This window comes from Platalea leucorodia, assembly GCF_965183815.1.
Source record: "Platalea leucorodia genome assembly, chromosome: 3".
NCBI lineage: Eukaryota > Metazoa > Chordata > Aves > Pelecaniformes > Threskiornithidae > Platalea > Platalea leucorodia.
In genome coordinates, this window is record NC_138825.1 from 78726201 (window position 1) to 78753458 (window position 27258).

Below are 27258 nucleotides of genomic sequence, written 5' to 3' on the forward strand. Positions count from 1 at the left end.
AAACAGTTCCTTTAGAAATGGTGACTCATCTTAGTAGGGAAAGGGGATGAATGCAGTATGATCTTACATAGCTACAGAGCAACAACTGCAGGAGGAAACAGCGTTGAGTTCGCCAGAATGCTTTGAAGAGGCAAAGGGTTAAAATGATAGAAAACAGAGTTGTTCTGGGGGAGGGAAAGACTTCTTTCCTCTTCCATGCCAGAAATTTAAGACATTGTGCATAATGCAAAGATAAAAATTGTATGATGCAGAAAGAAGGAGTTTTCTTCCACTGCTATCATGTCTAAACAATTCTGGATACAATTTTAATTTGCTAGTGTTGTTGAAGTCTTCATAAAACTTGTTTTGATTTTTGTCTCATGCTTCCTTGAAGACTCAAATGGTAAACATTTGGACATAATGACGCAAACAGTAGGCTATCAATCAATCCCAGTTTTCACAGCATTGTTGTTCATTCAGAAAAGCTGTGTGAACTGACCTCTTTCTACAGCAGTGTCATTAGTTCCTTCAGAACTAAAACAAGGATCAAAAAGACTTCCAGGATTTTTCTCTTAAGACTTGCTGTACTGAATGATTTTGTAAAATTAGGGATTGACTGTTTTCAATTAACTCTCAGCTTTTTTTAATGTATGTTGTATGAGAGACTACATATTAATTGTGTTTGTTCTCCCTCCGTTTTCTAAGCATTGACTTCCAGTAAATTAGTCAAACAGAAAATTGAATTTAGATTAGATTTGCCGTGTAGGCTCTTAATTTTGATGCATGTGACAAATAGTGCAATAGAAGGAGGTAAATGTATGCAGTGTGAATGTCTTTGGATTGACATGAAATATAACTGGGCTTGCTCTGTCTGAGGTCAGAATTACCTGCACCTGGGGTTTACCGTGGGAGCTGCACAGCAGGGAGAGGAGCAGCACAGCACCATCCCGGTCCTTGCTGCTCCGGTGGTGAGCAAACTTAGGAAGCTTTTGCTCCCCATGTCTCGCTAGTAAGTCTGACTGCTTGTGCTCTTTGCAGGCTGGTCCCTGCTTTTCAGTGCTGTGGAGATACAGTGTTGAAATACTTTTCCAGGCCACCTAAATTTAGAAATACAACTAGCCCTCATCAGTTTTAGGCAGTTTATTAGCCACACTTCCATCCCATGTGGGTATGACAGTATTGTGAAGGGTTAGAGGTCTTGTAGTGTGCAGGCATACTAAAAGGTGATTAAAAGCTCACGAGTGATATGAATTCTAGTCCACTGTCTCCTCTACTGTGAGAAGCATCTTGCAGCTCAGAACTGAACTTCAGACCACTGCTTAAGCTATTCCACCCTCCTTGTGTCCTTGACTCAGTGGTGCTCTCCATGTTAGAGGAGGTCATCAAGTACATCTTCTTTCTGGTGTGAGTCATTATTTGTGCCTGTTATCTTTTCCTAACCAGGCCATCTGCTTGGATTATGCTTCTGCATCTGCCTTTCATCTGTCTGACTTCCGACTTTTTGGTTTTATTTTTTTTTAACACCCACACACCCCTACCTGCTCCAGTTCCTTTTTTTTTTTTTTAAATTAAAATGGAAATATTTTTTTTTTCTCTGTTAAAATTGCATGCCTTTTGATTTAGTAGTTCTTTTTGATCAAAAGGGGTGGAAGTCCAGAGGCTGGCTTGAGATTATAAAATTAATAGTCATGACTACAGAATTAATTAATATAGAATTAATTTGTCATGACTACACAGAAAGGTGCAAATAATCTGAAAGTTAATAGTGTGGCAGCTGTGCTGTTTATATGGTTTCTTGTTAGGCATCTTCATTTCTAAACAACCTCTTTGCAGAGAGGGCTTCTGTGTATGCAGAATATTCTGGCTTGCTTGCTCTCAAAAGAAAAGAAAAACCATGGTGGGGATCTGGGGCTGGTTGTGATATTTCTGCATAGAATTTCTCAGGAAACAGCAAGCATAACTTGTTTTTAAGGATTGCTCCAACTTTACCTCAGTCAACTATACAAGGATTATCCGTTTGGTAGCTTGTGAGCCCTCTGCCCCATTTCTAGTGGCAAATGGGATGAAATTTAACAAGTCCAAATGCCTGACTCTGCACCTAGGATGGAGTAATGCCGGGCACAAGTATAAACTGGGAGAGGAGTGGCTGGAGAGCAGCCCTGCAGAAAGGGATCTGGGGGTGCTGGTCAGCAGCAGGCTCAAGATGAGTCAGCCCTGGCAGCCAAGAGGGCAAACCGCATCTGGGGTGCATCAAACACAGCATAACCAGCTGGTCAAAAGAGGTGATTATCCCGCTGTATTCAGCGCTGGTGTGGCCTCACCTTGAATACTGTGTGCAGTTCTGGGCACCGCAGTTGAAGAAGGATGTTAAGGTACTCGAATGCGTCCAGAGGAGGGTAACAACACTGGTGACAGGGCTGGAAGGAATGTCCTGTGATGAGCGGCTAAGGACTCAGGGCTTGTCCAGTTGGGAGAAAAGGAGGCTGAGGGGCGACCTCATTGCTCTCCACAGCTTCCTGAGGAGGGGAAGTGGAGAGGGAGGTGCGGAGCTCTTCTCCCTGGTATCCAGTGATGGGATGCGTGGGAATGGTTCAAAGCTGCACCAGGGGAGGTTTAGACTGGACATTAGGAAGCATTTCTTCACCGAGAAGGTGGTCAAACACTGGAACAGGCTTCCTAGAGAGGTGGTCGATGCCCCAAGCCTGTCAGTGTTTAAGAGGCATTTGGACAATGCCCTTAATCACATGCTTTAACTTTTGGTCAGCCCTGAATTGGTCAGGCCGTTGGACTAGATGATCGTTGTAGGTCCCTTCCAACTGAAATATTCTGTTCTAGTCTAGTCTTTCCTCTTCCATCCAGCAACTTTCTTAATATCACAAGAGTAATGTGCTTTTTTCTTTGACTTAGAAGTGGTTTCCAGGCATGCACATGCATGCACATTCAAAAGGGCAGAATGTAGGAAGAGGTACAGCAAATGGGGAAATAATCCTGTTTCTCAGACAAGCCTTTGGAAATTTGTTCAGCTTCAGCTAAACTTGTTCTCTTGGCCACCCAATAAGTTTTATTAGTATCAGACTCTAGACTATTCTCTTTAAATTTGTCAGAAGGCCAGTGACTTTATTCAGGCACAGCAAAGTGTTTTAAGTCTATTATTAACAGTAGTAGTATGAAATGGAGAAAGTAAAATCTTCCACAGAGCAAAATAACTTTTCAAAATTTAGCTTATTCTGTTTGGAAATCACAAGTCAGCACTTCTAAAATTCTCTGCAGAAGAGAAGTGGGATTTTTCACCTTAGAGCAGTCTGCTTCATGGGCTACAATAGAGCTGCACTTCCTGGGAGCATCAGTGTCCTACCCCCAAATCCCTGGTGGAATGCTATGGGTCTGAAAATCTAGGCAGTCAAGAAAAGATTGTGGAAAATCACTAGAAATTGGGCAAGTTTTCTGTCAGTAATCTGCTGTGCATACGAGTGCTAGGAAAGCTGCTGGAATCAAAGCATCTTGACAAAATGTTTTGGTTGTGGTGAATTTTCAGTTTTAAAAGGAATATTTTTTGTGTTTTAGGAGGAGACCTCAGGTTCTTTATGCACTGTATGGACATTGCAGTGTGTTCCCACAGAATTTATCACTTAGACAAAAGATGAGTGAAGAGAGACAAAAAGGAAGGAGAAATTAGAGGCACAGAGGGGTGATGTGGCTTGCACCTGGTCACACTGAGGTCAGTAGCAGAGTTAAGAATTGGATTTTTTTGAATCCTGATCTAAATCAGTCTGTCACACCCCAAGGAGATCACAGACGTCACTCAGTATGACTGAGCCATCAAAAACTTCACAGAAAAAAAACAAAACCAAACCTTTCTTCTAGTTTTTCCTATACCCTTGCTCACATAAACAAGCATGTCAGCAACAGATGGAGTACGCAAAGTATATAGACTTACAGGATATTTTTTATGGGTAGTTTCATAGAAAATGTAAGAATGCTCCAAAATTCTTTTTTTCAGTAGGGGTCATCATCCTGTTAACGTTCATATGCTGTATAATCACTGCTGCCTTTAGTGCTGTAACTGGTGCAAGTGTAACTGGAGACTTTAGTAAGTCCACCAAAGCTTCCAGGAGACGGCAGTAAACCTCTGTGAAGACTGGGAACGTGAAGTTCTCAACCAGGACACTGCAGTGCACAACCAGTTTTAGACATTGTGGTGTCAGTGTTTTTATTTATACTAGTAAACAAAAGAGGGCTAGAACGTGTGTTATTTGTGCTGTATGACTATTAGCAGTTTTCTGGCATAATTTTGGTCTAGGCCAATTACTACTCTTCCAGAAAATTTGAGCTAGCGTTCATGGATTGACAGTCTGGGGACTATTCTCAGTAAGCAGTATGGAGGGGGAGGTAATTTAGCAATAGGCATGAGCTGTTCTCTGGCACTTGTCCTGAGGTCCAGAGAGTGGGTTCTGGTCCATTTTGTGAGCTACATCTATACCTTTACATTAGGTATATGTACTGTATCTTTAGAGGGGGGCTGAGTAAAATTATTCTAGTCTTCCTTGCTTCTCTCTTGCAGTCTTGTTCTATTCTGCCTTGATGCCTATAGGTATAACCGGATTTTCCCAGGAGATAAACATCTTACAGGGCTAAAAAGAAGAGAACCTGCAAAACTAAAGGACCTACAAAAAATAATTAGGAGAAAAGTAGCAGCCTTACCAGTAATGTAAAGCAGAGTAATCCACTAATAAATGCTGTTTACTGTGTCCTACTCTCTTCTCTAAGGATTCAGCAGCACTTGTTAATAGTAGTTGTCCCCTTCTTGAATACCTCATTTTAATCAGAGATTTTGATAACTTCACATTCAGTGGATAAATTGTACTTTCTGTCTTATTTGGCACCTGTAGCAATTTGGAGAATATTTGTAAGAAAACAGAGGTAAAACTTTTCCTTGTGTTAAAGCCGAAGTCTCATGCAGTGGCTTGGCATGTGCACAGAGATGCTGTAGTCCCTGAAGATTTGAATGCCTCTTGTGCTCCTTGCCCTTTTTCCTGATGGTATCACCACCACACTTACAATGGCAAAATGCAGCACGTGTCTACACTTTGGGAAACTTCACTAAGTCCAGTATCTTAATGCAAACTGTTACTCACTGGCAGTTTAAGCAAAGAAGCCAGATGTATGGACCAGATACACAAATAAATGCCATTCTGCCACTTCTGATGTTGGGGATCAGTATCCTCAGATGGAAGGGTGGTTGCAAAGCCAGCTTTCTTTAAAATTGCAAACTACTGCAGCAGAATTAGCTGTAACTCATTTCAGAGCTATGTACCTGCAGTGTTTGTCCACACAGCTAATGATTCCTAGTAACATTGCTAACTGATTAATGATACTAACTTAGCAAATTCTGTTTGCAAATGCTGTATGTATGTGTTCTAAGTTTTATGGATCTACTTTTCTGCTGTAAAGTGGAAAAAATACTTTCTGAACTCTAAAATAAAAAAAATACGTTACTATTCAAACTCTCCTTAAAAATAAAAATTATATGATAATCTATCAGCTTTGAAGCTAACTCTCTTGATATTTTGGAATGGAAAAAATAAAATGAATTTTTGATGAAAATTCTCTTCCAATCTTAACTCTGAACATGGTAGCTGTTTTGGGGTGTGCGGTTGTTTTGTTTTTTTTTTTTTTTTTTTTAAAGTTACTGTTCAGTATAGAGAGCCCTCCAGGTATTCCATTACTCCTTTATCCACTCTTTCCTGAGTTTTTCAAGACTAAATTATTTAATTTTACTGTGGTAGAGATCTGCAAATACTTTAACCCCCTAGCTGTTCAAAAGAACTTACAGTGTGTGTACAGAAAAATATATTTCATGTGTGCAAACTCTATTGCCTGCTCATTAAAGAATTTATTTTTCAACGAGTAAGGGCCCGGAAGAAGCTAATGTAAGTATTTTAGCAAGGGTTTGTATTTCTCTGATAAACAGCACTCCCCTTCTGTTTGTGATCACAGGATGAAAGCTCTCTAAGCTTGTATATGTACATTTTTACTGCTACATCATGTAGTGTGCTCTTAAGATTGAGATCTCATTCCCCAGGAAGCATTTCTGTCTAAGATTAATTGCCCTTTTAAAATCAGTGTTTGATGTATTCCTTTGGCTATATCCTGACTCACTTTAACCCTCTTTGACCTGACCCCACTGACTATTACCGCCATGGCTGAAGCAGAAATCCTTCAGCTTGATGTATGCAGTACAGACTTGAGCCTGTGGTTTTTCACATCGATGGATTCAATTAGCCGAGTTTTTACTGATCAACTTAGCAGAGGTTGAAGAATTTGTCAGACGTGGACCAAAACTGTCCGTACTTTGGGGTTAATTGAGTAGCTCATCTCCATTTTCATGTATAGTTCGCTTGTGAAGTTGTTTACTTTGTTAAGTATTGTAATAATATTGCTGGAAGTAGCATTTAAAAAAAGGCAAAACCAGTTTATTTTTCTCGAGTTAAATGGGGGAAGGTGCAAAACACGAAATAGCAGCCATAACCCTTTAATCTGTATATATCGCTTATCACTTTTCAGGCAAATGTTTTTAAACTGTAATTATGTCCGAATGTCCACTTTTGAATTTGATTTATTAAACTGGGCAGATAAACTAACAATTAGTATTATGGCTTGATGAAAACAAGTAAACATGCTGGTCTTTTCTGTATTGACAATGATTTTTCAGCAACAGTAATCTTTCTTTGCTTTGCCTTGCTAGGAATAGTTCATCGTTTGATTAGCTGAAAAGTTCATTATAAAAGATGGACGGCCATTAGAATCGAAGAATATTTGCAGGCATGATGTGAATTATAGTAACTTGAAAATGAAGTAAAGTAGAGGTTGAAAGTTCAAGAATGCCATTAAAAACCTTTAAAAGTGTATGAATGTGCATGTGCATAGGGAATATATAATATAATTGTATAGAGAATTTGCTATTTAATTGTTTGGCATAACAGTATTTTGAAAACAATGACATTATAAAAGTTCTCACAAACTATTAGCCACAAGAAGTCTTTTACAGCAAATTCATTTGCTTTATACCAATCTTTATAGAGAAAAATCTTTATCAAATGTTTCATTTTTTTCAAGAACCATATTGATCACATTTAGCTCCCTAGCTGTATACAGAGAGCGCCTTAATTTCTGAAGGTCAGTTGTCCACAGTTTAGAGGGAAGGGAAACCTCAAATCTACTTAAGGGCATGGTGCATGAAAGGGTTAACTTAATCTAAGTCAAGATGCCTGCTGTTTAAAAAAGCTACACAACTCCTAAAAGTGATTTAGCTCTCCCTCAACAATGGAAAGCGTATCGTGGATGAGTTGGACTCAATTTGTCATGCGTTCAAGTGCACACCTTTGCCTGTTCCTTGTATATATAAATGTATTGTGTGCTTGCTTGTTACATGGAACAGCAGCATGGTTTGCATTGAGCTCTGCCGCTTTGTTCACATGAGCATCGCCAAACTTAAATGTACTGCAGAAAATTGTTTTATAAGCTTCAATTGATAACTCCAGTCTTTGATAAAGTAGCGCAGGTTTATTGCTGGTTTAGGGCTAAGGAAGAAGGGGTATAAGAATATGTCCTGGGAGTTTAATCTTATAAAATTTCTTTCTCTTTCTCCCCCCCCCCCCCCCCCCCCCCCCCCCCCCCCGAAAAAATTCTTTTTTTTTTTTTTTTTATGCATGTTTGATGGGAAGCACCTCAGGCTCAGTCATTGTAAGGTCTTCTAAAACCTTTTAACTACCAAAACGTTAGATGTTTAAGAAAAGTATTTTAGGGTTCTGTCATAAATTAGTTTGGGACCTATTGCAACAACCCCATTAAAAAGCTTCTATTAAATATACAAGAATAAAAATAAATAATAAAAAAAAAAAAAAACACAAAACAACAAAGTTTAATTAAGTGAAGCTTTCATTTCCATCCTCTATCTGCTTTTCCATTGAGCTGCATGAACTCTTTTACAGAAGAAAAAATCCCCTTTGTTGTCTTAGATGGTATTACTGTCAGTGTTAACGGTTTGGGGCTGCATGGAGAATTGTTAAAAATAGTCTGCTCAGGCAACCTGGACTTACTGGTGTTTGGGGCCAGATTCACTTTCTCTAAAAACTTTTTCAGTGGAATAGAAAAAAGGTTTTCTAGTTTGTTTGCATACTTTCTGGCTGCTATGAGATTAGAAGCATAACCCAAGTTCTCATAAGCCACTCCAAAGTGTAATAAATTTTTGCTTGTGGTGATTAGTTTAATCCACATTTTTTGTTATGTTTCAGAAACGTGGCTATCTAACCTGAGGATAGACTTGAGATAGAAGATGACAGGAAATAACGAGAGAGGAAAAACTGCATGGAGAAGAAAATGATTAATAGGGGTGATGCCAAGTATTTGATTTGATCTCAGTATTTAATAATACTTAATGTAGATTATAATGTTGCATATTCATCTACTTTAATTTTGGGGGTAGAGAAAACTAGGATTGTGCTGGAATATAATCCAGGGAATCTAATCATGCTAAGAACTGTGACAAAGAAACTTTTTTCCTCTCCTTTAAGTCACAAATGTCTAAACTCAAGTAGGAGATGTTTATGCCATGAGAAGATCACGTAGAGATCAGCCAACTGGCCTGTGTCAAAACCATGTAGAGAAATACAGCCGTAATTAAAGCTAAATCAGTGAATATGGACTTCATGACAGTGTTGCAATGGAGGAATACTTGAGATATCTTGCCTGGAGTTAGGCTTTTGTAGTCGAGTACTCTGCAAGAACAGAGTTCACTGAGGTTGATATAGGTCTAGTTCTATCATAGCATTTTGGACTAAGAAGCAGTAGTTCTTTTGAGGGGCTCTGGTAAGATGACATCAAGGTGCTATCAGGATGAAATTGAGACACTTAATATGAATGACAAAACACTCCAGGATGGAGAGAGACTGATGTTTTGAACTGTTTATTTTGGAGAAGAATTTAAAAAATCAAAATAATGAGTTAGAAAAGATAGGTTGAGCACTCTTGTTCTGTTATCTGTAAGGAGTTGTTCAGTGAACATATTAAAAATGAACATTCCTTTTAAAAGAGATTTTTAAACAAAATACGAAGTTGTGGATTTTATTTACCATTAGTTGTCTTTGAGGCCAGGAACTTGACATAGTTAAAAGTTATATCTGGGGGATATCTGTGTAGCTATCAAGAATATCCAGAGCTGAGAACATATACTTAGGAAAACTGTGACTTTCACTTTGAGCAATTGAACTCATGTTACTACCAGTGGTTAAAATGAGAGATATTCTCTTGTTGCTGCTAGTTAACCAGATCTACCTGACTGTTTGCTTATATTCATATCGGGCAGTTGGATTATATCCAGGAGCTGAAGTTCTTTTTCTCCAAACCTCATCTTGTGTTTGGAACAATGTTTATTCCAGATACAGAATCATTTTGAGGAAAAAGAGTTGTTCTGAATGATGCATTGACTATGTATTTCTGTGTGCGAGTTCTTCACCTGAAATCAGCATCAGTGGCTTTCCCCAGGGCTGGCGGGATATGTAGGCAGGAAGGAAAAGTCAGTCCTGTGCGTTTGTATCGTACATCAGCCTCTAAATTTTTGAGGTCAGAGGAACCTTTTGTTGTGGCTAGGCTATTTTAGAGTCAGCTTTGCAGGCTTTTTTGTGTGTTCTTGCTCTTGGTCAGAGGATACTGAACAGCCTATCTTACAGACTGTGATCCAATATATCATCTGTGTTTCTGTTTAAACTGATAATTGTTCCAAATTAGGGGAGAGGAAGGGAATAAGGATTTTGGTAGTTTATATGCAATTAAAGTGAGGCAAAAAGTATGTTAAGATTGCTATGGAAAATGAGTCACTTCTACCAGTGGAGCCTACTGTTGTGATGAGCAAGGTCCTTTTTGCAAGAGGGTGGAATTCACAGAAAAGTAAGGAAAGCCTTGGATATGATGGCTGAAACAGGCTAGTGTGAAGCTTCTGAAAAATCATACTAAGATTTTATTCCTATTTAAAAAAATTTAACTAAAAAAAAAAAACCCTGCTCAATGGAATGTTATTAATCTTAGCCCTTGAAGCTATCATTTCTTAATTATAAAATATTTTGCATCAGTAAAGCGAACTTGTGTTCACTGTCTGAAGTACTTGTGCTGAGTTCATTCAAAGAGCAAATGATCATTTGGCCAAGAGATTTGACCAAGCTCAACTTTTTTTGTATGCACTTCCCATAAAATTGTGTAGGTATTGAGCACCTGTTAGTACTCAGCTGAGTAGGTAAGATTTATTTAAAATACAAGTTTATTTTTCTATTTGAGACCTTTATATTGAGGTCATCATTACTGTGGAATCTGAACATCTCTCCATATTTCTGTACTTTGGTCACTATTACACATACACATGCCAGAAACTGATCGCAGAAATGCTCCAGTTAGATTTGAGTTTATGAATGGAAAAGCCTGAAATAATATATTTTAACTTCTAATGTTTTTCTTTTAAAGAAGGTATTTAAGAAAAGTAAAGCGTGAATATTTGATTTATAGATGGGTTGAATTCATTCTGTAGCTAAGCTTGCTCACTTAGGAAAGAAATATTTTGCCATGAATTTAAAAAGATATGGTATCTGGCTAAACTAAGTATTACAAAAGTGATGTGAAAATGATCATAAATACCCCTTAGCTTAATTTTTTTTGAAGTTTATGGACGTTTTATGAGCACACGTGATTTTTGTAGCACACACAATGAAAATACTTGTGAAGCTTGTTTTGTTGTAAAAGGTATCCAGTCATTGTCAATTTTAATATCAGATATTGGAGCTGTTTTCAGTTTTGGACAGGTTGCTGTTGAAGAGCTAGATGCTATTCATCCGTTTCAGCGCTAGCAGTTGAAAGATCCCTATATCAAATTGAACCATTACTCACAATATTGAGGTTTGGGGTTTTTAGAGATGTTACCTACTTAAAAGTGCAAAAAGGGAAGTATGTTCATCAAGTGCTTGTTTATTTATATTCTAAAACTGGTGCAGAAGTCACTGGAGTACTTCTTCGTTAGACTATGAGGCTAGTCTGGGGCTCTCTCTTCTCTGTATGTCCTAGAATATGTAACCTGAGGTGCCTAGAGAGGGGAAGGATAATTTCAACCACTGTCTAGTTCTTTCTTACCACCTGTGGTTACAGGTTAGAACACAGTCTTTGAATTTGCTTGCTAATATAGCATAGTCTTTTGTAAATAATTGCGCTTAGTTTCATATGCGATCCTCTGTGCTAGACCAGAAGTCTAGCTTTCAAAAAGGAAATTTTCTCCTTTGCTTGCCAGGGACTTAACCCCACCCAGCTTTGGCTTTGGGCTTTAAAAATTGAGTCAGCAATATCTGTCAGTAACGAACTCGGTGGTTGCATCTACACGTGAAGCACATTGCTTACAGATACACAGCTTTCAGTAATTTCCTAGAGATCCTAAAGAGGTAGATTAAAATCTTCCTGGTGAGGTTGTTGGTGTGTGTCGTCAGATTCAGAGATGTCTGAGGCACCAGCTGCTGAGCGCACGCTGTCAAGGAGTGCTCTGGCTGCTTCAGGGTACGTGCACCTAAAGGCCTGTTCTGCCTGGTAATCTGAGGAGCAGCAGATGTGGAACGGAGCAGCTGCACCACAGCCACAAAAGGAGAACTCTGCTGCTTGTAATGCTGACCCAAGATGAGTTTTCCTACAGTGTGGTATAACCTATTGTCAGGACTACCTTTAGTATCCAGAACATATGATGTATTCTTAAGATAAGCAAGCAAATCTTTATGGCCCACTGCACAGCTGAAAAAGCGGGAAACTAATTCTGTTACATTATTCTTAATGCTGCTACTGCATTACACCTTCCTTGGTTATATTTACTCCTTACACTTTTTTGTATCCTTGTCCAATATAGTCCTGTGGCCTTGTATCGTGGAAGAAGTGCATTGTTTGCTCCTAGTTTGGGGGACTGGGTTCTGTTTCTCTTTTTAGGGTTTTAAAGCCAATTTTGTAAGTGGTGCTGCTCCGAGTAAGAAACCGTGGTTTCTGAGTTGTCCATTTTGATGACTACAGGCAGGTTCTGGGACTTGCTATGCAGAGGACTTGCATAGGGAGGATTCTAATTTAAGTACTCCAGGGACGTTTTTCCAAAATCCTGAATATCTTGTATTGTCTATCAGTGAAAGAATTTAAGACAGCTAAATTGCCCTGACAAGTGATTGCTAGAGGCCACGAATCAGAAGGGAGGTATTTCATCCCACTAAAGAATTTTAAGTGGTGCATCACAGATGCAGCCTGGCTAGAGAAGCTGATCTTGTGTAGGTGAAAGGGAGTATGTAGCTGCAACATTGGTGAGCATTGTGCTGCTAATCTGAGTGGAAAGTGGCTGAAATATGTACCTTTGCCAGAAGTAGTGCCCTTTGCACTATTCTGCTCTTAGGCACTTGAATCTATCTCAAAAAAAAAAAAAAAATCTTTTCCCTCCATCTTCAGTTCTTCCTTTCTAAATAAAAAGGTAATTCAGTAGGAAAATGTATTTAGGTTGCATCAGGGGTATGTGTAACAATCTGAATTGATGCTGAATAAGCTAATTAAATTATTTTGTTTCCTAATATTGAGTGGTTTACTTTGCAGGCAATAACTTAGATAGCTAAAGGAAACAGAAGAACTTACCATGTGGTACCATGACATTGCACATCTTCCTACCTTCTGTGAAGACTACAGATTTTCTCTTCTTCTTTCTTTCTCTGTATCTCACTGATTCTTGAACATTGAGGGTTTTTAGGGGAAGCTTGGGATTAGCAACAGCAAATATTGTAGTAGTTCGGGCATTCTCCTTAAAGAAGGGAGAGTGGACTCAAGCTGCCTCAGGTTGAGGAGGGCTTCGAGCCACTGCTTCAAGGACTCTGTTGAGATGCAAAAGCCACACTCTCTCTTGCTTCCTTCCAGCAGATGCCTATCTGCAAAAGAGTCCTTTGCCAAGACTTTCTTTGGCTGGATCACAGTGGTTTCCTGATCAGGAACACTGAGGCACCTTGTAGATGATAGAGAAGCAGACCTCTTCTTAAACCCTTCACTTCAGAGCTGCCTGTTTCTCTCCATTTTCTGTACAGAGTTGGAAAACTCCTCTGACTGTACACGGTATGATTTATTAGCCTGGGTCAGGTACCTACTTTCAGTGTTGCAGCCTTTTAGTTATTGTCTAAATTAAGTGATCTGAAATGTCTCAAAAATGTCTTAGTACACAACATGTATGCATTGTTATCTGCCTTCTGGAGATGGAATATTTTTAAGTTTTACCAAAAAGCTTTATAATCTGTGCTTATCACTTGCCACTAGTGACTTTCAGGGGCTATAGTGCCTTCTGTATTCGTGGATTTCCACAAGGAAAGCAAAGAAAAATCATTTAATCCTGGGACAACCACTCTGACAGTACATGACTTAATTGGTTTTGAGGCTTTTTTTTGTAAATGCCAAAACAGTATTTCTTACATGTGCATCACTTCAGTAATATAGAAATACTCTGATTTTAAGTAGTTACTATGTACACACATTATAAAAACTTCCTACAAAACATGTATTGCTATGCTTTTCTTTTTCTGGTATTTCTACTTCATCTTCTTCCTGAGATTAATTTGCAACAAAGTAAAAGAAACCATCTTTAGGTTATATGATAGCTAACATGTAACTCAGTTCTATCATGATTATAAAAGGAAAAAAAAAAAAGTCGGCGAGGTGACTGGAAAATTTGAACTTCTTGGGTTTGTGGAAATCCTGGGGTTTTTTTACTATGTTACTGAATATTGTAAAATGGGTATTGAGAGTAATGATATTATCAGGCCTGGACCCCGTGCAGTACAGATGAACAGAGTTATTTGCCCTAATTTTTATAGGCCTGGTCCAATGACATAGAATGACATTAATCTTTGTAATTAAGTCATTTAAATCTTACACCACTCATTTAAATATATGTTGTGTTTAGTAACTTGTACGCTTTTATAGAGGCTTTTCATCAGTCTAAAAAGACTTTTTGTTTTCATAGAATATGGGGTGGGGAAGAAGAGGCCAGCACTTGGTGTGTCAAGACGCATACAAAATAAGCTACAACTCCTAACATATGAACAGTAATAGAAGGAAAAATATTATATTATATTATATTAATCTTATATTGTAAATATATATAGATATATTATATGTTAAATATATTAAATCTTACATATTATATTATATAAATCTATTATAAACCAGGTGGATGAAGCTTTCATGATAGCTAGCAAATCATCCAGAACCCAGATCACAGTGGTAATGGTCAATATGAATTAGACAGCTGTTGAGAAAACAAGAATATTTTCCAATAATTTTTTTAGCGTATTTGCTGTTGACAACTTTTTGCTACATAAAGAGGAGGAGCCATTTATAGGAGAGAGACTCTGTATGTGATTCAAAATGGGGAAGTTATTGAAAACATGAAAGTTGAGGAAAGTTTGGGTAAATGGGACTTAAGTGAGAGTTCATGGTCCCTAGTAACAAAAGGAGGGAAGAATGCTACAGTAAAAACAATGGATTTTGTGAAAGAAGGCTACAGTAAATACAGAATTGGTAGATAAGATCTCTTTAGTCAAGCCTCAAGGGGAAAAGGAATTAAAGAGAAGTGATGCTTTGTCAGAGATAATACTAATGCACAAACAATGCTAATGCAGAGATTTAGACTTTAATTAAACTGTAAATTCTTCATTGACCTCTGAGACTTTCTCAGTTTCCTGAGGAGCAGAATAAAAGATTTGTGTGAGAAAGGCACAAAGTTGGGTTGGGAGCAGGGAATGGGGACGCCCAGATTAACTGCATTTCATTTTTAAGCAAGAGGCATCAAGTCAGTACGCACATGCACACACATCCAAAAATGTTCTGTCACACAGTAAAAGAAGAGCCAAAGAAAGTGTTTATCATTTATAAGCCTTTCCTCCAATGACAAGAAATGATACTGAGGTTCTAAAGCTTTTAATCTATTTTTGTGCAAGTTTTTGCTAAGAAGAGTCAGCTGTGTATAGGTGGCTAGCACAGTACTAATGCCGAGACAGCATTCTGCCATCTGTCTGTGTGTGCATATCAGTTGTTTCTGAAAATTAAATTATGAAATATAAATAGATGTCACCAACTTTGTGGCCAATTTATGGAATACAGTAGATAGATTTTAATTTGAAACTGTTAAATACATATAATTGGGAGTTATTAATATTAAAAATATTTAGATGTTCCCAAATTTCTCAGAGTAAAAACTTGGTTTCTGAGATCTTTTCTTTTGGAGTTTATAGTCTTGACAATCTGACTGGTAACGTTTCAGCCCAATAAATACCTGCTTTGGTTGGAAATACCAGAAGTTTATTTTTAAATGACATGCTGAATTCTTCTGAACTGTCTGCAATAAAACCAGAAACCAGCAATTGTTTATGCTTTAGTGTGATAATGTATATACTATGCCATTTAGAGAACCAAGCTTTACATATTTAATCAAGAATTTGTACAGAATATGATACCATATGTAGGTAACATGTAACTAATGTATAACGCTTTATTTTAGGCAAACGTAATTGTCTGCTCTGCAGGAAGAATTATTACTCGCATAACGTCAACAGCATATTCAAGGATGATTCTTCCTAGTCTAATTTAGCCTATGCTGGCATAGATACCTGGTTATAATACAAATGTCTTCAGGCATCTGTCAAATCATTTTGGTTATCAAACAAATAAGATTTTATCTATGTTATAAATAGAAATTACACTACAACTGGGGCAGCTGAATGAAAGAGCCAGTAATGGTACCTTCACTTCTAGATTCTGCTCTCTTCCATGCAGCTCTTGGGCAGCACAGTGGTTTGTTCTGTAATATAGACAGTTGAGGGGGGGGATAAAATGCCAATTAGAGAAGGCAGTGATATTTTTGAGCACTGAATGTGGATTTCACTGTGGTAGGTCCGTGTGAGAATGCCAGAGTATGGTATAAAAACAGTATAAGGTCACTGCCTACTTTTTTTTTCCTCCTAACCATTATTTGGAGCATATTTCAGATGCTCTTCTCATCTCAAGGCTCTGAAATAAATTTTCATTTTTTGGGTTTTTTTTAGTTCATTTCATGACAGTTATGTCAGTTGCTTTAGCTGGTTCCCATCATTTGAATCAAAGGATCAAAGTACTTGCATCCTCCGGGACAAGTATAAATAAAAAGAATTGAAATATTCTTAGAAAATACTCTTGTCATACTGGGAATGATTTGCTAACTTTGCTTTTCCAAGAGATGAATCTGAGTGAGAAAAAGCTGGTGCCAACTCAGCCTTCTGAGGAACTCGGAAATATTGTTAGAGACTTAAGTAAATTATTCTTAGCAAAACAAAATTACTTCAGGAATATTACATGTATTATATGTGTGACATATTATATGTAGTCCAGCTCTTTCAGGAAATCACAGTATGAAGAACACAACTTTATGAGTATGTTTTAGGAAGCTCAACCTCTTAAGCATGATCTGTGTAAAATTCGTATGGCTTATAGCTGGGCAAGATGGATATGCCTTAACTGTGTTGACACCAAGCTGTGATCGCTGTAGGAAAAAAAACCTTGCAACTAATAAAGAAGAGTGACACTTTCATTAAGTTTCATTTTAACCCAGTTTTTTCTTGGAATTAATTTTAACTCAAAGTTTCTGTTTTAGATGATAGAAATCTCAGCTTTCTCCATACCAATATTTCCTGCTTTTCGTTCTGTTAAATGTTAAACTCTGTAACACCAATTAAATCTACCGTAAATTAAGTATAAGTAAATGTTTAATCTTTCTGTGAACTTTGAATGGTATACTAGTGGTTTCTCTTTTTCTTTGAATTAGATGGAGAGCAGAAGACTCAAGTGATGATTCATGGAATTGAGCCAATGCTGGAAACACCCATACAGTGGCTAAGCGAACATATGAGCTATCCAGATAATTTTCTCCACATTAGTATCATTCCCCGACCTACTGATTGAAACTCAGCTATATTGGTATGAGGATCATTCTCAAGCTGGAATTATAAGGGCATGTCAACTTCTTGCTTCTGTCAATCTTGACAGAGGCAGCCTGACCAGGAGGAAAAAAAAAAAAAAAAAAACAAAAACAAAAAAAAAAAACCCGAAACAAAACAAGAAGTCCTCACTGCTGCAAGCCAAACAGGAAGAGAGATCCTATCATCAGATAAGGGCAATTGGGCTGATCTTATTTTGCATCACCGCTGCTTTTCTTCACTGCTGTAATTAAATCAGTTGCGATATGAAAGAATTTACAGGACCTCTGCAAGTCTGCTGTTTTCTTGTAAAATATAATGAAGCTGAAACTGTCAGCCAAAGAGCAAATGGAAATATGCCACTTGATTGTATTTCTGATTAACAAATAAACAGGGCTGTTTCCTAAAGCGGTAGTGTTTCAACTTTGAGAGTGGAAACATTGGTTTAATTTTCTAGAAAGTTAGACACTGAGAGATTCAGTTACCAATAGCTTTTTGTAAAAGATCAAATTACTGTAAACCCATCTTTCCTTAATGAGAAGTTCATGTTTACAGTATGTGTATTGGTATGCAAATGATCTTTTAACTTTGATAACAAGCAGTGAGAGATTTTAAAGTAAACCCGTGAGCATGTTTTGTCATTTGAAAACATGCACAACTTAATAATTTACAAATATTTTTGATTTGTATGCTGTCACTGAATACTCCAGTATGTTTATTATTCAAACCAGTTTTCATAGACTAGCAATGATGTAGGATAATTTGTCTCAGGATTTGTCATGGCATTTCTTTGTGCTCATCTAATTTTTTTTTCTGTAAGAATATTTTCTTAATTTAGTTTAAAAAGTTTTAAAAAAAAAAAGTAAACGGATGTTGCAAACGATTGTATCCTGCTGTTTATTCCCATAGACTAGAAAACAGTTAAATCGTAGAATGATGAACAGATGTATTGCTTTTTAACAATTTTGAATTTTGGACAGCTGAGACTTTTCCAAGCTAATACTTCCTTACATCTGAGTTTAGTTTTCTACTGTTGTCCCTGAGCAATCAGTATGAAATTTGGAAGCTTCTAATCTCATTGCACAGATTTTTCCTTAGTTTAGCAGATGTATTTGTAGGTTATTGGATTGCTTTGGCTTCTAAATGTTTGTTACCATTGCGGCTGCTACTAGGACTCTACCATTTTTTTGTGTTACGCTGAATTCATCGAACTGTGTGCTATATCGTTTTGTCTGGAGTTTGTGGCTGTTTGTGGCACAAGACTATGTTTATAGTAGACATATTATCAAATATGTCAAATATTATCAAATATAAAGAAAGCATGACATTCTTCTTCTAAAAATAGTAGCTGTTGAAGTTCCTACTCAAAGTCTTGGCTTGCAAATCTCCTGGTAACTCCCAGTGCTGTTCCCATTCTGCTTTGTTTCCCTGCTCCCTTTATGGTAGGATACTTACCTGTATCTGAGAAAGAAGAAGATGAAAATCAATCAAACAAACAAAAACCTCTTTAAGAAGTAAGAGGGGAAGGATCTCTTTGGGTGAGGATAGAATTGAGGCTAAAAAAAGCCCTAAGGGCAGAAAAAAGGCAGTAGACAAATTAGGTGGTGTTTTAAATGTAAATGAGGAAATAGCATTAAGGAAATGGAAGGAAAAAGGTAATAGTGAAATAAACCTATGCTGTATTCTGTGGGTCATGAAGAATTCTTAAAACAAAACAAACCATGCTGATCTGTGTTTATGCAGAATGGAAATGTAATATTCTTATAGAGGGATGATTTGGTTGAGTTATTCTGATTTCTAGTGCCATTTGGAATTTTTGTTACAGTGTTGGATTGGCATTTATAAACTTTCTTAGGCAGACACATCTAAATATTCTGGAGAATTTCAAAGTCTTGCCAATGGATAAAGCAAAGTTTTTTTTTTTTTTTTTAAATATGAAGACTCTACAAAATAAGTCTTTTGTAGGGATAATTTTTCCATTAATCAGGATAAGAAGCAGTACATTTAAAGAACTGTAAAGATTGTGTTTCCTTTGTTTTAAGGTAGGCTGGAGTAAGTCACTGGCTATTTTAATATATTCTACACCAGCATTTTAAGTATACAGCTCTCTTCTCATGCCACGTATTTGCTGGTAAATCCAACTTTTAAGGCCTAGCAGGAACAAAGAAATAGCTTGGCTTTAAAACATACTCTTTCCTCTTATTTTGACTATTTAAACTTTATTAAAAAATAAAACAAAGTTTGAGTCTGTCTTTATTTCCAGCTAAATAAGGATCTTTGTCATGGAGTGACAAAAACATTTAATTAATACTTAATAAGTAGGAGCTTCTTAAAGAGCTGTTTGGGTGATGTATCTAAACAAAAGCACATCATCACAAAAATGAAGTGGCGTCTTTGCTTTACCTGATTTAAATCACATTTTTGTAGTTTCTTTTACTTAGTGTGTGAATAACAATAGCAACAGAAGGTGCATTGTGGCTTAATTAAATACCTTTCTTCACTTTGAAATGCTGTAACTTCTGGAAAAACCAGATTTGGTCTAAATTGGTCAGAATCTAACATAGTGCTCACTAAGTTAATTTCAGTGCTAAGGAAAAGTGCCAAATAGATGCACACACACTCCTCTGCATTTAGAATTTAAGTGTATCTGGAGAGCAAGTTAAGTTTAAGTTTATAGTTTAAAAAAGAGCAAAACACAGAGCTTGTTGCTGTCTTTGCTGTATTTCATGTTGTTTGGCAATGGCTGCCTCCATTTTTGAGTGTTCAGTGAACAAAGAGTGAATTTTCCAATTATTTTTTTGATACCACTGGCTGTCACTCAGCCTACTGTCAGTCAGCACACAAGGCGATGCCTTTTCATTAAGAGCTAGACATTGGTTATTTTAGCTTTAAATTAATTTCCATTGATTCTTTGGGGGGAAAAAAAAAAGGAGCACACTAAAGAAAATAAATTTGTACTTGTAAAAAGCCAGATGATATTGCCACTACTGGGAAGAATGTGAATGTGACATCTGAAGGCCTCGTAACCCTGAAAAATGGAGAATGGGAAAAGATGTTGTACTGAATATGCAAAGTAGGCGTAGAGACTAAGGAGAAGGATTTCTGCTGGGAAATGAGTAGAGCTCATACAATGATGTGTTACGCTGCTAAAGCACCTGTAATCCTCAGTTCCCATTAGGTACAGAAAATTCAGAAAAGAGGTGGGAATTGTTTGCCTGCAGGGGCAGTGGTTCTCCCATGGAATATTGCGGGGCGGGTTCTGACTACCCCTGTGCGGAAAGGAGAGATTTGGGCTGGTATAGGGACTGTGCTGCCTTAGTGGCAGAAATGTAAGTACTGCGGGGAATATGTACCGGTGTGATTGGGAGATCTTGCAGGAATGTGAAGAAATGTTAAATCTTATGGACAGATCAGGCACAGGAACACGCAGTATGAATTAGCCATTAATAAATGTATGGAAAGGCGCTACTTCAAACCGAGTTATTTTTTCACTAAGAGTTTTGGGATCTGTGGAGCAAGCCCATGTGAAGGTTAAGTTCTGAAAAGATGGGAGCTGGTTGCCTGTGATAGCAGTCATTGGACTCAGTGACTGGGAAAGTCCTTTCACTTCTGTGTTCCTGTGTGTTTTGCTCTGACAGCCAGATACCGGTGAGCTGATGAAGGCTCTTGATCATCACTTCCAGTATTATTTATATCCTGCATAATAATTATGCCCTTTTTTTTTAATTTCCTTATATGGTGAATGATGTCTGAGTGACAACTCCCATGTTTATGGCACTGAGGATAGCTGGTGTTATTTTCAGTTTCAATATTTGGGAAAATCTGCATCTGGCTGTACAAGTGTATTGGCACACTCTTAGAAGACTTCTAGGGCTAAAACATGAGTCTTCACTTTAGAGAATGTTTTAAGCAAACGTCACAGCTTGCCAGTGATAATTTACCGAATCGAGGGGCTGGACAAGAAAAGAATAGATTAATCCCTTTCGTAGGTACTTTCCAAATTGAATATTTTTACATGTAATGATCTTAAACTCGCCAAAGAACCTAGATGTTCGTTTGCTTGCAAATTTAGCAGTAGCTTACAGAATGTATTTATTCATATGCTACCATATGTAAGTGTTAAAACTGATTACATACTTCTATGTCTAGTATTAATATTGATTATTATCAGTTTATGCCAGAAAGAGAACAGCATTAGGGATCGTGAGGTCTCCTGTGAGTGCCGTTGTCCTGGTGCTGCAAATGGATGAAATGTGAAGTTTGCGTGGATCTCTGGCAAGTACTACCACTTTTTCCGACTTCAGCCTTCCAGCAAAAACAAAATTACTCTGTCTTTACTAAAAAAATAATGTTATTTTCTTGACATGGCAAAAGTGTATTTCAGGGGAAAATATTCCCCCCCAAAATATTTTTTATTCGAAAGTTGTGGCTGTATCAGAATAAGGCTTCTGGAAAGTGACTTTAGCCATTGATTTCAGCAGTCCCGGTTTATTTAGACAGGAAAGAGATTCCTGAAGTGATTTTTTTCTTTTCTTTCCTTAAGATGAGAAAGGATGTGCACAGAGGTTCTTAGAATATCACATCACATATAGAATGGATTTCTGAATTAAAGCGGGTAGGTGTCTATTCTGTGTTAAAACCTCTGGTTTTGAGACAGGGATGGTGACATTTCAAAATGTCACACTAAACCTGAGTAATATCTCTTGAGAGAGAGGTAAAAAGATGTGAAGTTTCAAATGCTCAGAAGTAGATTTCAGATTGCTGTACTTTCAAGTTATGCTATCAAATTAGCTTGTGGAAGAACAGTTTAAAATGAGAGAGATGTTTTCTTTCCTTCCCTTGCCTTTCATGTCTCCACGATTCAAGTAATTAAGTTCTTTTATCTGTGAAATGAAACACCAGTTTCTCTAAACAATAGATTAAAGAACACAAAAGAATACAAAACTTCTTTCAAATACAGCTATGCAAACAGGTACATGAAGAGGAGTTTTGTGTAGTTCAGGTTTTTATATGTATGAAATAACTAGCAATTATATGAAGTTTAAAGGTATGGTTTTCCACATGGTTTTAATAGTATTTACATAGATTAAAACCACCCAGGCTAGAAATAGAGGCAGTCAAACTCCACGTTAGGGTTGGAGGAGCTTGACTTTACTGCACTTGAAACTGCCAAAATGCGTCAGATGTTAAAATAACACTTTCCACTGAAAATGTTTAAAGCCTTAATCCTTGCATCATTTCACCAATATAGGTCAACAGATACAATAAAATGAATATGTTGTGGGAACAAATGTGTGATCTAGTTACTAATACGCATTATATTTTCATCTTAGCGTTCATGGTAATCGGGAGTACTGTACCGCGGAAAGGGTAAAGCTGTTACGTGATAATAGTTTGCATCTGCCAGAATTTGGAGGATCGCTTGCTCGACTTTGTCAAATGCGTTTTGCAAGTTTGCATGCACGTCTTAAAAGCTACTAGAAGTTAGGTCCTCCTTCAAAGAAAACCAGGCGGGGGGTGGTGGGTGGGGATCAATAGCGTTGTTCACTAAACCTCTCCCTCCACCCCGTCTGCCCCTTTTAGTTGTCCTTAATCATATACAGGAGGTAATTCTAGGAGAGAAACAGTGCATTTTTGTTCGCTTTGTAATTAATTATGTAAACACTGGCAAAAGCTTCACCTGTTTTCGTTGAAAGGCATGCAGAAAGGGTGCGCACGTGAAAGCTGATGATGTCCTACTTCATACAGACAGGTATATAATTTTTCCTTGTGTATATTGAGATTTTGTTGCTTAGGGTTAGTAGTGTCCCAGCTGCCATAAAAGAGGCGAGTTGTAGTTCTTTCAGCTAGGCAGAGGCACTCACAAGCATTTTCCTTGCTCCAGAACTAAAGATCAGAATGGAAGCTCTCTGGCTGAAACTTGCACCTTACGCGCTCTTCTAAGCTATAATTAAAATAATCTGCACTTCAGAGGTTTGATTTCCATCAGTCATATGTACACATGCCCTCACTGGATTTTTTTTTTTTTTTCTCCCCACAGTTCAACATTAGTGAAATAAGCTGGTGTTCCTTCATTTTAACGTTTATCCAAGTCTGCACCAGGCAGGTGGGAGGCAGAGAGACCAGGCCGTGGGAGTGGCCCTCGCGCTCTGAAGTGCCGGCATGGCCCAGGAAGTCGTGCGGCTTGTTCACCCTTTCCACTGCGACGACTTTATCAGACAAGTTCTGTCCCTCACTCGCAAACTCTCATTTGCAGCTTCTCTTTTTTTAAGCTAATCCTTGACTTAGCTCAGCAGCCGACTAGGGACCAGGTTGAACCTGCCCCTCGCTCTCAAGCGCCCGTCTCTCCCTTGCAGGCTTGCTATCAGCAGCTGTGCAGCGAGCGTGACTAAAACCCCGATCTCTGGAGCACTCCGTGACCCTTCTCGCGCAGCTTCTCCTTCCACATCTGAGGCGTGAGTTCGTTCGTGCCGGCTGTTACCACAAACTGGGTAGCCCTGTAGGAAAACAGTGAGAGAAAGGTGTGCGGAGGAGGGGAGAGGGAAACGAGAAGAATTTAAAAACAGTGAAGGTGGGGCTCGAGAGAAAAATACTTCGTGGGGAGTGAAATGACAGAGCTGGATTCTTGACCTCACCCGGGTTTCTCGTTCACTCATCATTTACAGCTCCCACTGCGCGCTTTCCTTTCCATCCCTTCCACAAACACGGTGGTGCGCCGGCTTTCACCTGTCAAGCGAAATGTCTGGCACCTCTGGTGTCACCGTCTGCCATAGCCGCCTTCTCAGAGCGAGCGGTACGCGTGAGAGGGTGTATTTCACTTTGTCGTTTCAGCACATTGCTTAAGAAGGCCTTTATTTACCAAAATTCTTTCAGAGCTGCTTCCTCTGCAGCAGATCCTAGACCTGGGCCTCGTCCAGCTGCGAGGAATGGGGAGGTCCTGCATAAAATGGAGACGCGGTTTGCACAGGCACTTCTTGTTACTGTTTTAATACGTTGTGTTGTGGAAAACCGAATCATCGGCATTTCTTTTTTATTCAGGGAATGGATGGTGGAGTCTCTGGAGGACCTTTGTGTCATGAAAATTACTGTTTCAGGGAAGTTTTGCTTTATACTGTTATGAATGTTTCATACAGAACAGCAGAATACATTTTCAACATGCGTAATAAATACCAAACCCAGTTTTGGTTGCAAGCCTTTTCTGTTTCATTTTCCAGTCAGAATAAGATTCCATTATATTGGGCTTAGTTGTAGAAAAATATGTCAATATTCATAAACAGGCTGTATAGACAGTAGAAAGAGGACACGTCGGTTTTAGTCATTAGCGTTTCTGCCCTTTACATCTTGACACCTTCGATGGGAAGACACACAAGGACTTCCACCTTTCTGCTGAGGCCTGTTTTTGCTGAATCACCCAGGCAGTTTCTCTGCCAGTTTGGGGGATCTGCTCCCTTACGGAAACCGTCCAGTTTTGTTTTATTGTATATAAATTTATACTTGACAGCTGTTGAGGAAATCACTGGAACAATAGCCGTAATGGCAATAAAAAAAAATCAGCTTAATTTATTGCTCGAATGTCCTTCACTAAGAAATCACAATGTCAGTTTTTAGTGAAATTAGTGATGTCCTACTTCTGGTTGTGCATGCAATTATTTCAATGGTAAGAGGGCACAATCCTGAAGGGTCAGCTTACAATTTCCTTGAAATATATTGTGTGGTTTTAATTAATATGCCAATAAGAGCAACTATTTGGTCTTTATTTTCTCTCTTACTGAAACTTGAATGCATTCAAGGGTTCTGGTGCAATTGGCTTCCTCGGAGAGGTGCAGCAGGAGTTGTATCCTCTCTGGCCTCTGTAAGTCATGTTGGCCTCAGTGTCTTTTGGCGGCACAGGGAAAAATATTTCAGTTCTCTGAAGCCTACCTGCTTGCACTCTTCCCTCCCTCCTTCCCCAAACCTGATGCCACAATTTTCCATAAGGCAGCCCTTCCTGGTTTTGTTGCATGCTTTGAACAAAGGCTGATGCCTACTTTCATTCGCGCTCATTTTGCTGTCTCTGTGTAATCAGCTTTCTGAATACTTTCAAAAAGCAAACCTAATCGAGCTCGTGTGATGGCGTATGGAAGAGGCCTGTTGCACAACTCCCCTCCCCCTGCCCCCACCCAAGTCAATTCTTGCTTGTGTCACTGCAGGCAATTAACAGTGCTTCAAAACCACATGCGGCTCATATTCCGAAACACCATTTGATGGTATCAGGAGGCTTGAGAGTTCAAGAAAAAAAGTGTTTATTTTTTAAAGGCAGTTTATTCTTCATCATTAGAAGATGCTGAAATAATCAAAGGCATCGAATGTGCAGGATCAGCAAGCAGATCTTTGCTGCAAGGTATTGTCTGGATGGGATAAAACCGCATTCTTCATCTTGAATATAATATATGCTTGAAATGAACTGTAACATATTTAGGTGTTCTGCTTTGATCCTAATGGGTTGTGAGGCGCTACGCTGAAATGGATGCGGATACCATCAGTAAAGGAGAAGATCCTTAACATCTTAACCTATGGGCATCTGCCGCCGTTGCCACATAATAAACAAGGGCGTGAGCTTTTCAGAGCTGCCTCGAGATAGGGAACTTTTACCTCCTGTTGTCCCGGGGTAAACAGGTTGCTTGTGTCTCTGAGAGCAGCAGGGTGCTTTCGCTGGCATTGGCTGGGGAGGGAGAAGGTGAGGATGAATAATTACTGTAGATTTGCCAGATGCGCTGTAACTGCACATGCATCTTGACCCAATAGTAATGAATCTGAGTGTTGATCTTTACCTGCAGGATTTGTTCCGAGTGATGTTGTTATTTATATCAAACAGAGTTTTCAGGGATTTGAAGTAACCTTAGGACAGGGATCATTTCGTTGACTAGCATTGGTGCTAATTATTTGAAGCAAATCAGTGGCCGGGATTTTTATTTAATTTCACTGTGCAATGAGACGCGATTAAATGGGAATGGTGTGGCTGGAAATTTCTTGAGAATTATTTGAGTTTATTTTGCAATGGCAAATAGGATCACAGGAACAGGAGAATCCTCCTGTTTGTCCTGTCTTTCTGCTGAATGTTTTGGTGGGTCACTGTTTGCCTCAAGCGCTGAAGTACCCCTCTGCCATTCGGATCGTGTTGTAAGGGTGTTGTACCGGTGGAAAAATCCCCTTCCCCATAATGAGGGCTGACCTAAACCTGAGCCTGTTTTTTCTGAACTCTGTCACTAATACACTCCCCGAGCAGAGCCGTGTTGTTCCTTGCTCAGCACAGTCTGCAGCTTTACCTGGATTCATTGCCTTGCAGAGATAAAGCGTGCTGTTTAGTCTAAAAAAAAAATCCTACCTCAACAAATGAAGAACATCTTAAAAGTTTTTAAAACTAGAGGCAGAAGCCAAGAGCTCGGAGGAGCTAGCAGCAAGTCCCATGATGTACTAGAAAGAGAGGAGCTCAAATCCTGCACTTTTTATCACTTCACAAGCTTCTCGATGCAGCAGAAGAGCAAGGTTTCTCAGTGAGTTGTCTGGTGTTCAGACAGGGAAGATAACGAGGGATCTTACTGCTGCTTATGTTAATGTTAGTACCTTCCACTTTGCAAGCAGAGTTTCTCAGCTTGTGCTGTGAAATCTGCTGCCCTTCCTCTGCAGGGATGTGGAAATTTGGCTGCCAGGAGAACTGTTATTTCAGTTTTACTGGGGGAATGAATTGGTAGAAGTTTGGAAATAAAGGACGATGTTTAGAAGGCTACTTATGGCAGAAGGTCCTTCTCAAAGCCAGGTTTAATCCTGCTGTGGAGCAGGTGCTGGTCAGAACTGTGGTTGCGTTGAACCATCCGCTGATATGTCGAGCGAGCCTGTCAGTAATATCTTGGTGATGGTTTGGAGCTCAGAAGGGACAGGTGCTATCATGCTTTGCAGTGCAAAGTTTGAAGGGCGTGTGTTACTGAATTCACAAGATGGCACAGTTTGGTAAATGATGCACAGCCCGTACGGTTTCTTTATGGGATGACTCTTTCATAGCCTGGTACTCCATTAACATGAGAAGTATTGTTTTAATTATCTATCTCAGCTGCTGTTCCTCTGAAACTGCTCGGTGGGTGATTTTAATGGACGCAGTATGGAAATCATTGCACCGGCAGGTAAAATATCTGTTCATCTTATTTGCTTACACATGTTCCAGGCAATCACATATGACACCTTCCTGCAAATGAGGTAATTCCCG

General features: G+C 38.6%; 1 protein-coding gene across 1 annotated transcript in view; it reads left to right on the forward strand.

Annotated features, from left to right (window-relative positions):
- The window catches only part of ATG5 (autophagy related 5), an 86908-nt gene extending 67651 nt beyond the window's left edge, over window positions 1-19257 (forward strand). The window contains exon 8 of the mRNA XM_082307285.1: window positions 16868-19257. Within this exon, the coding sequence (XP_082163411.1) occupies window positions 16868-17004 (137 nt within the window). The 3' untranslated portion in view covers window positions 17005-19257. The remainder of the gene's footprint in view (window positions 1-16867) is intronic.
- The last annotated feature ends 8001 nt before the right edge of the window (window positions 19258-27258 follow it).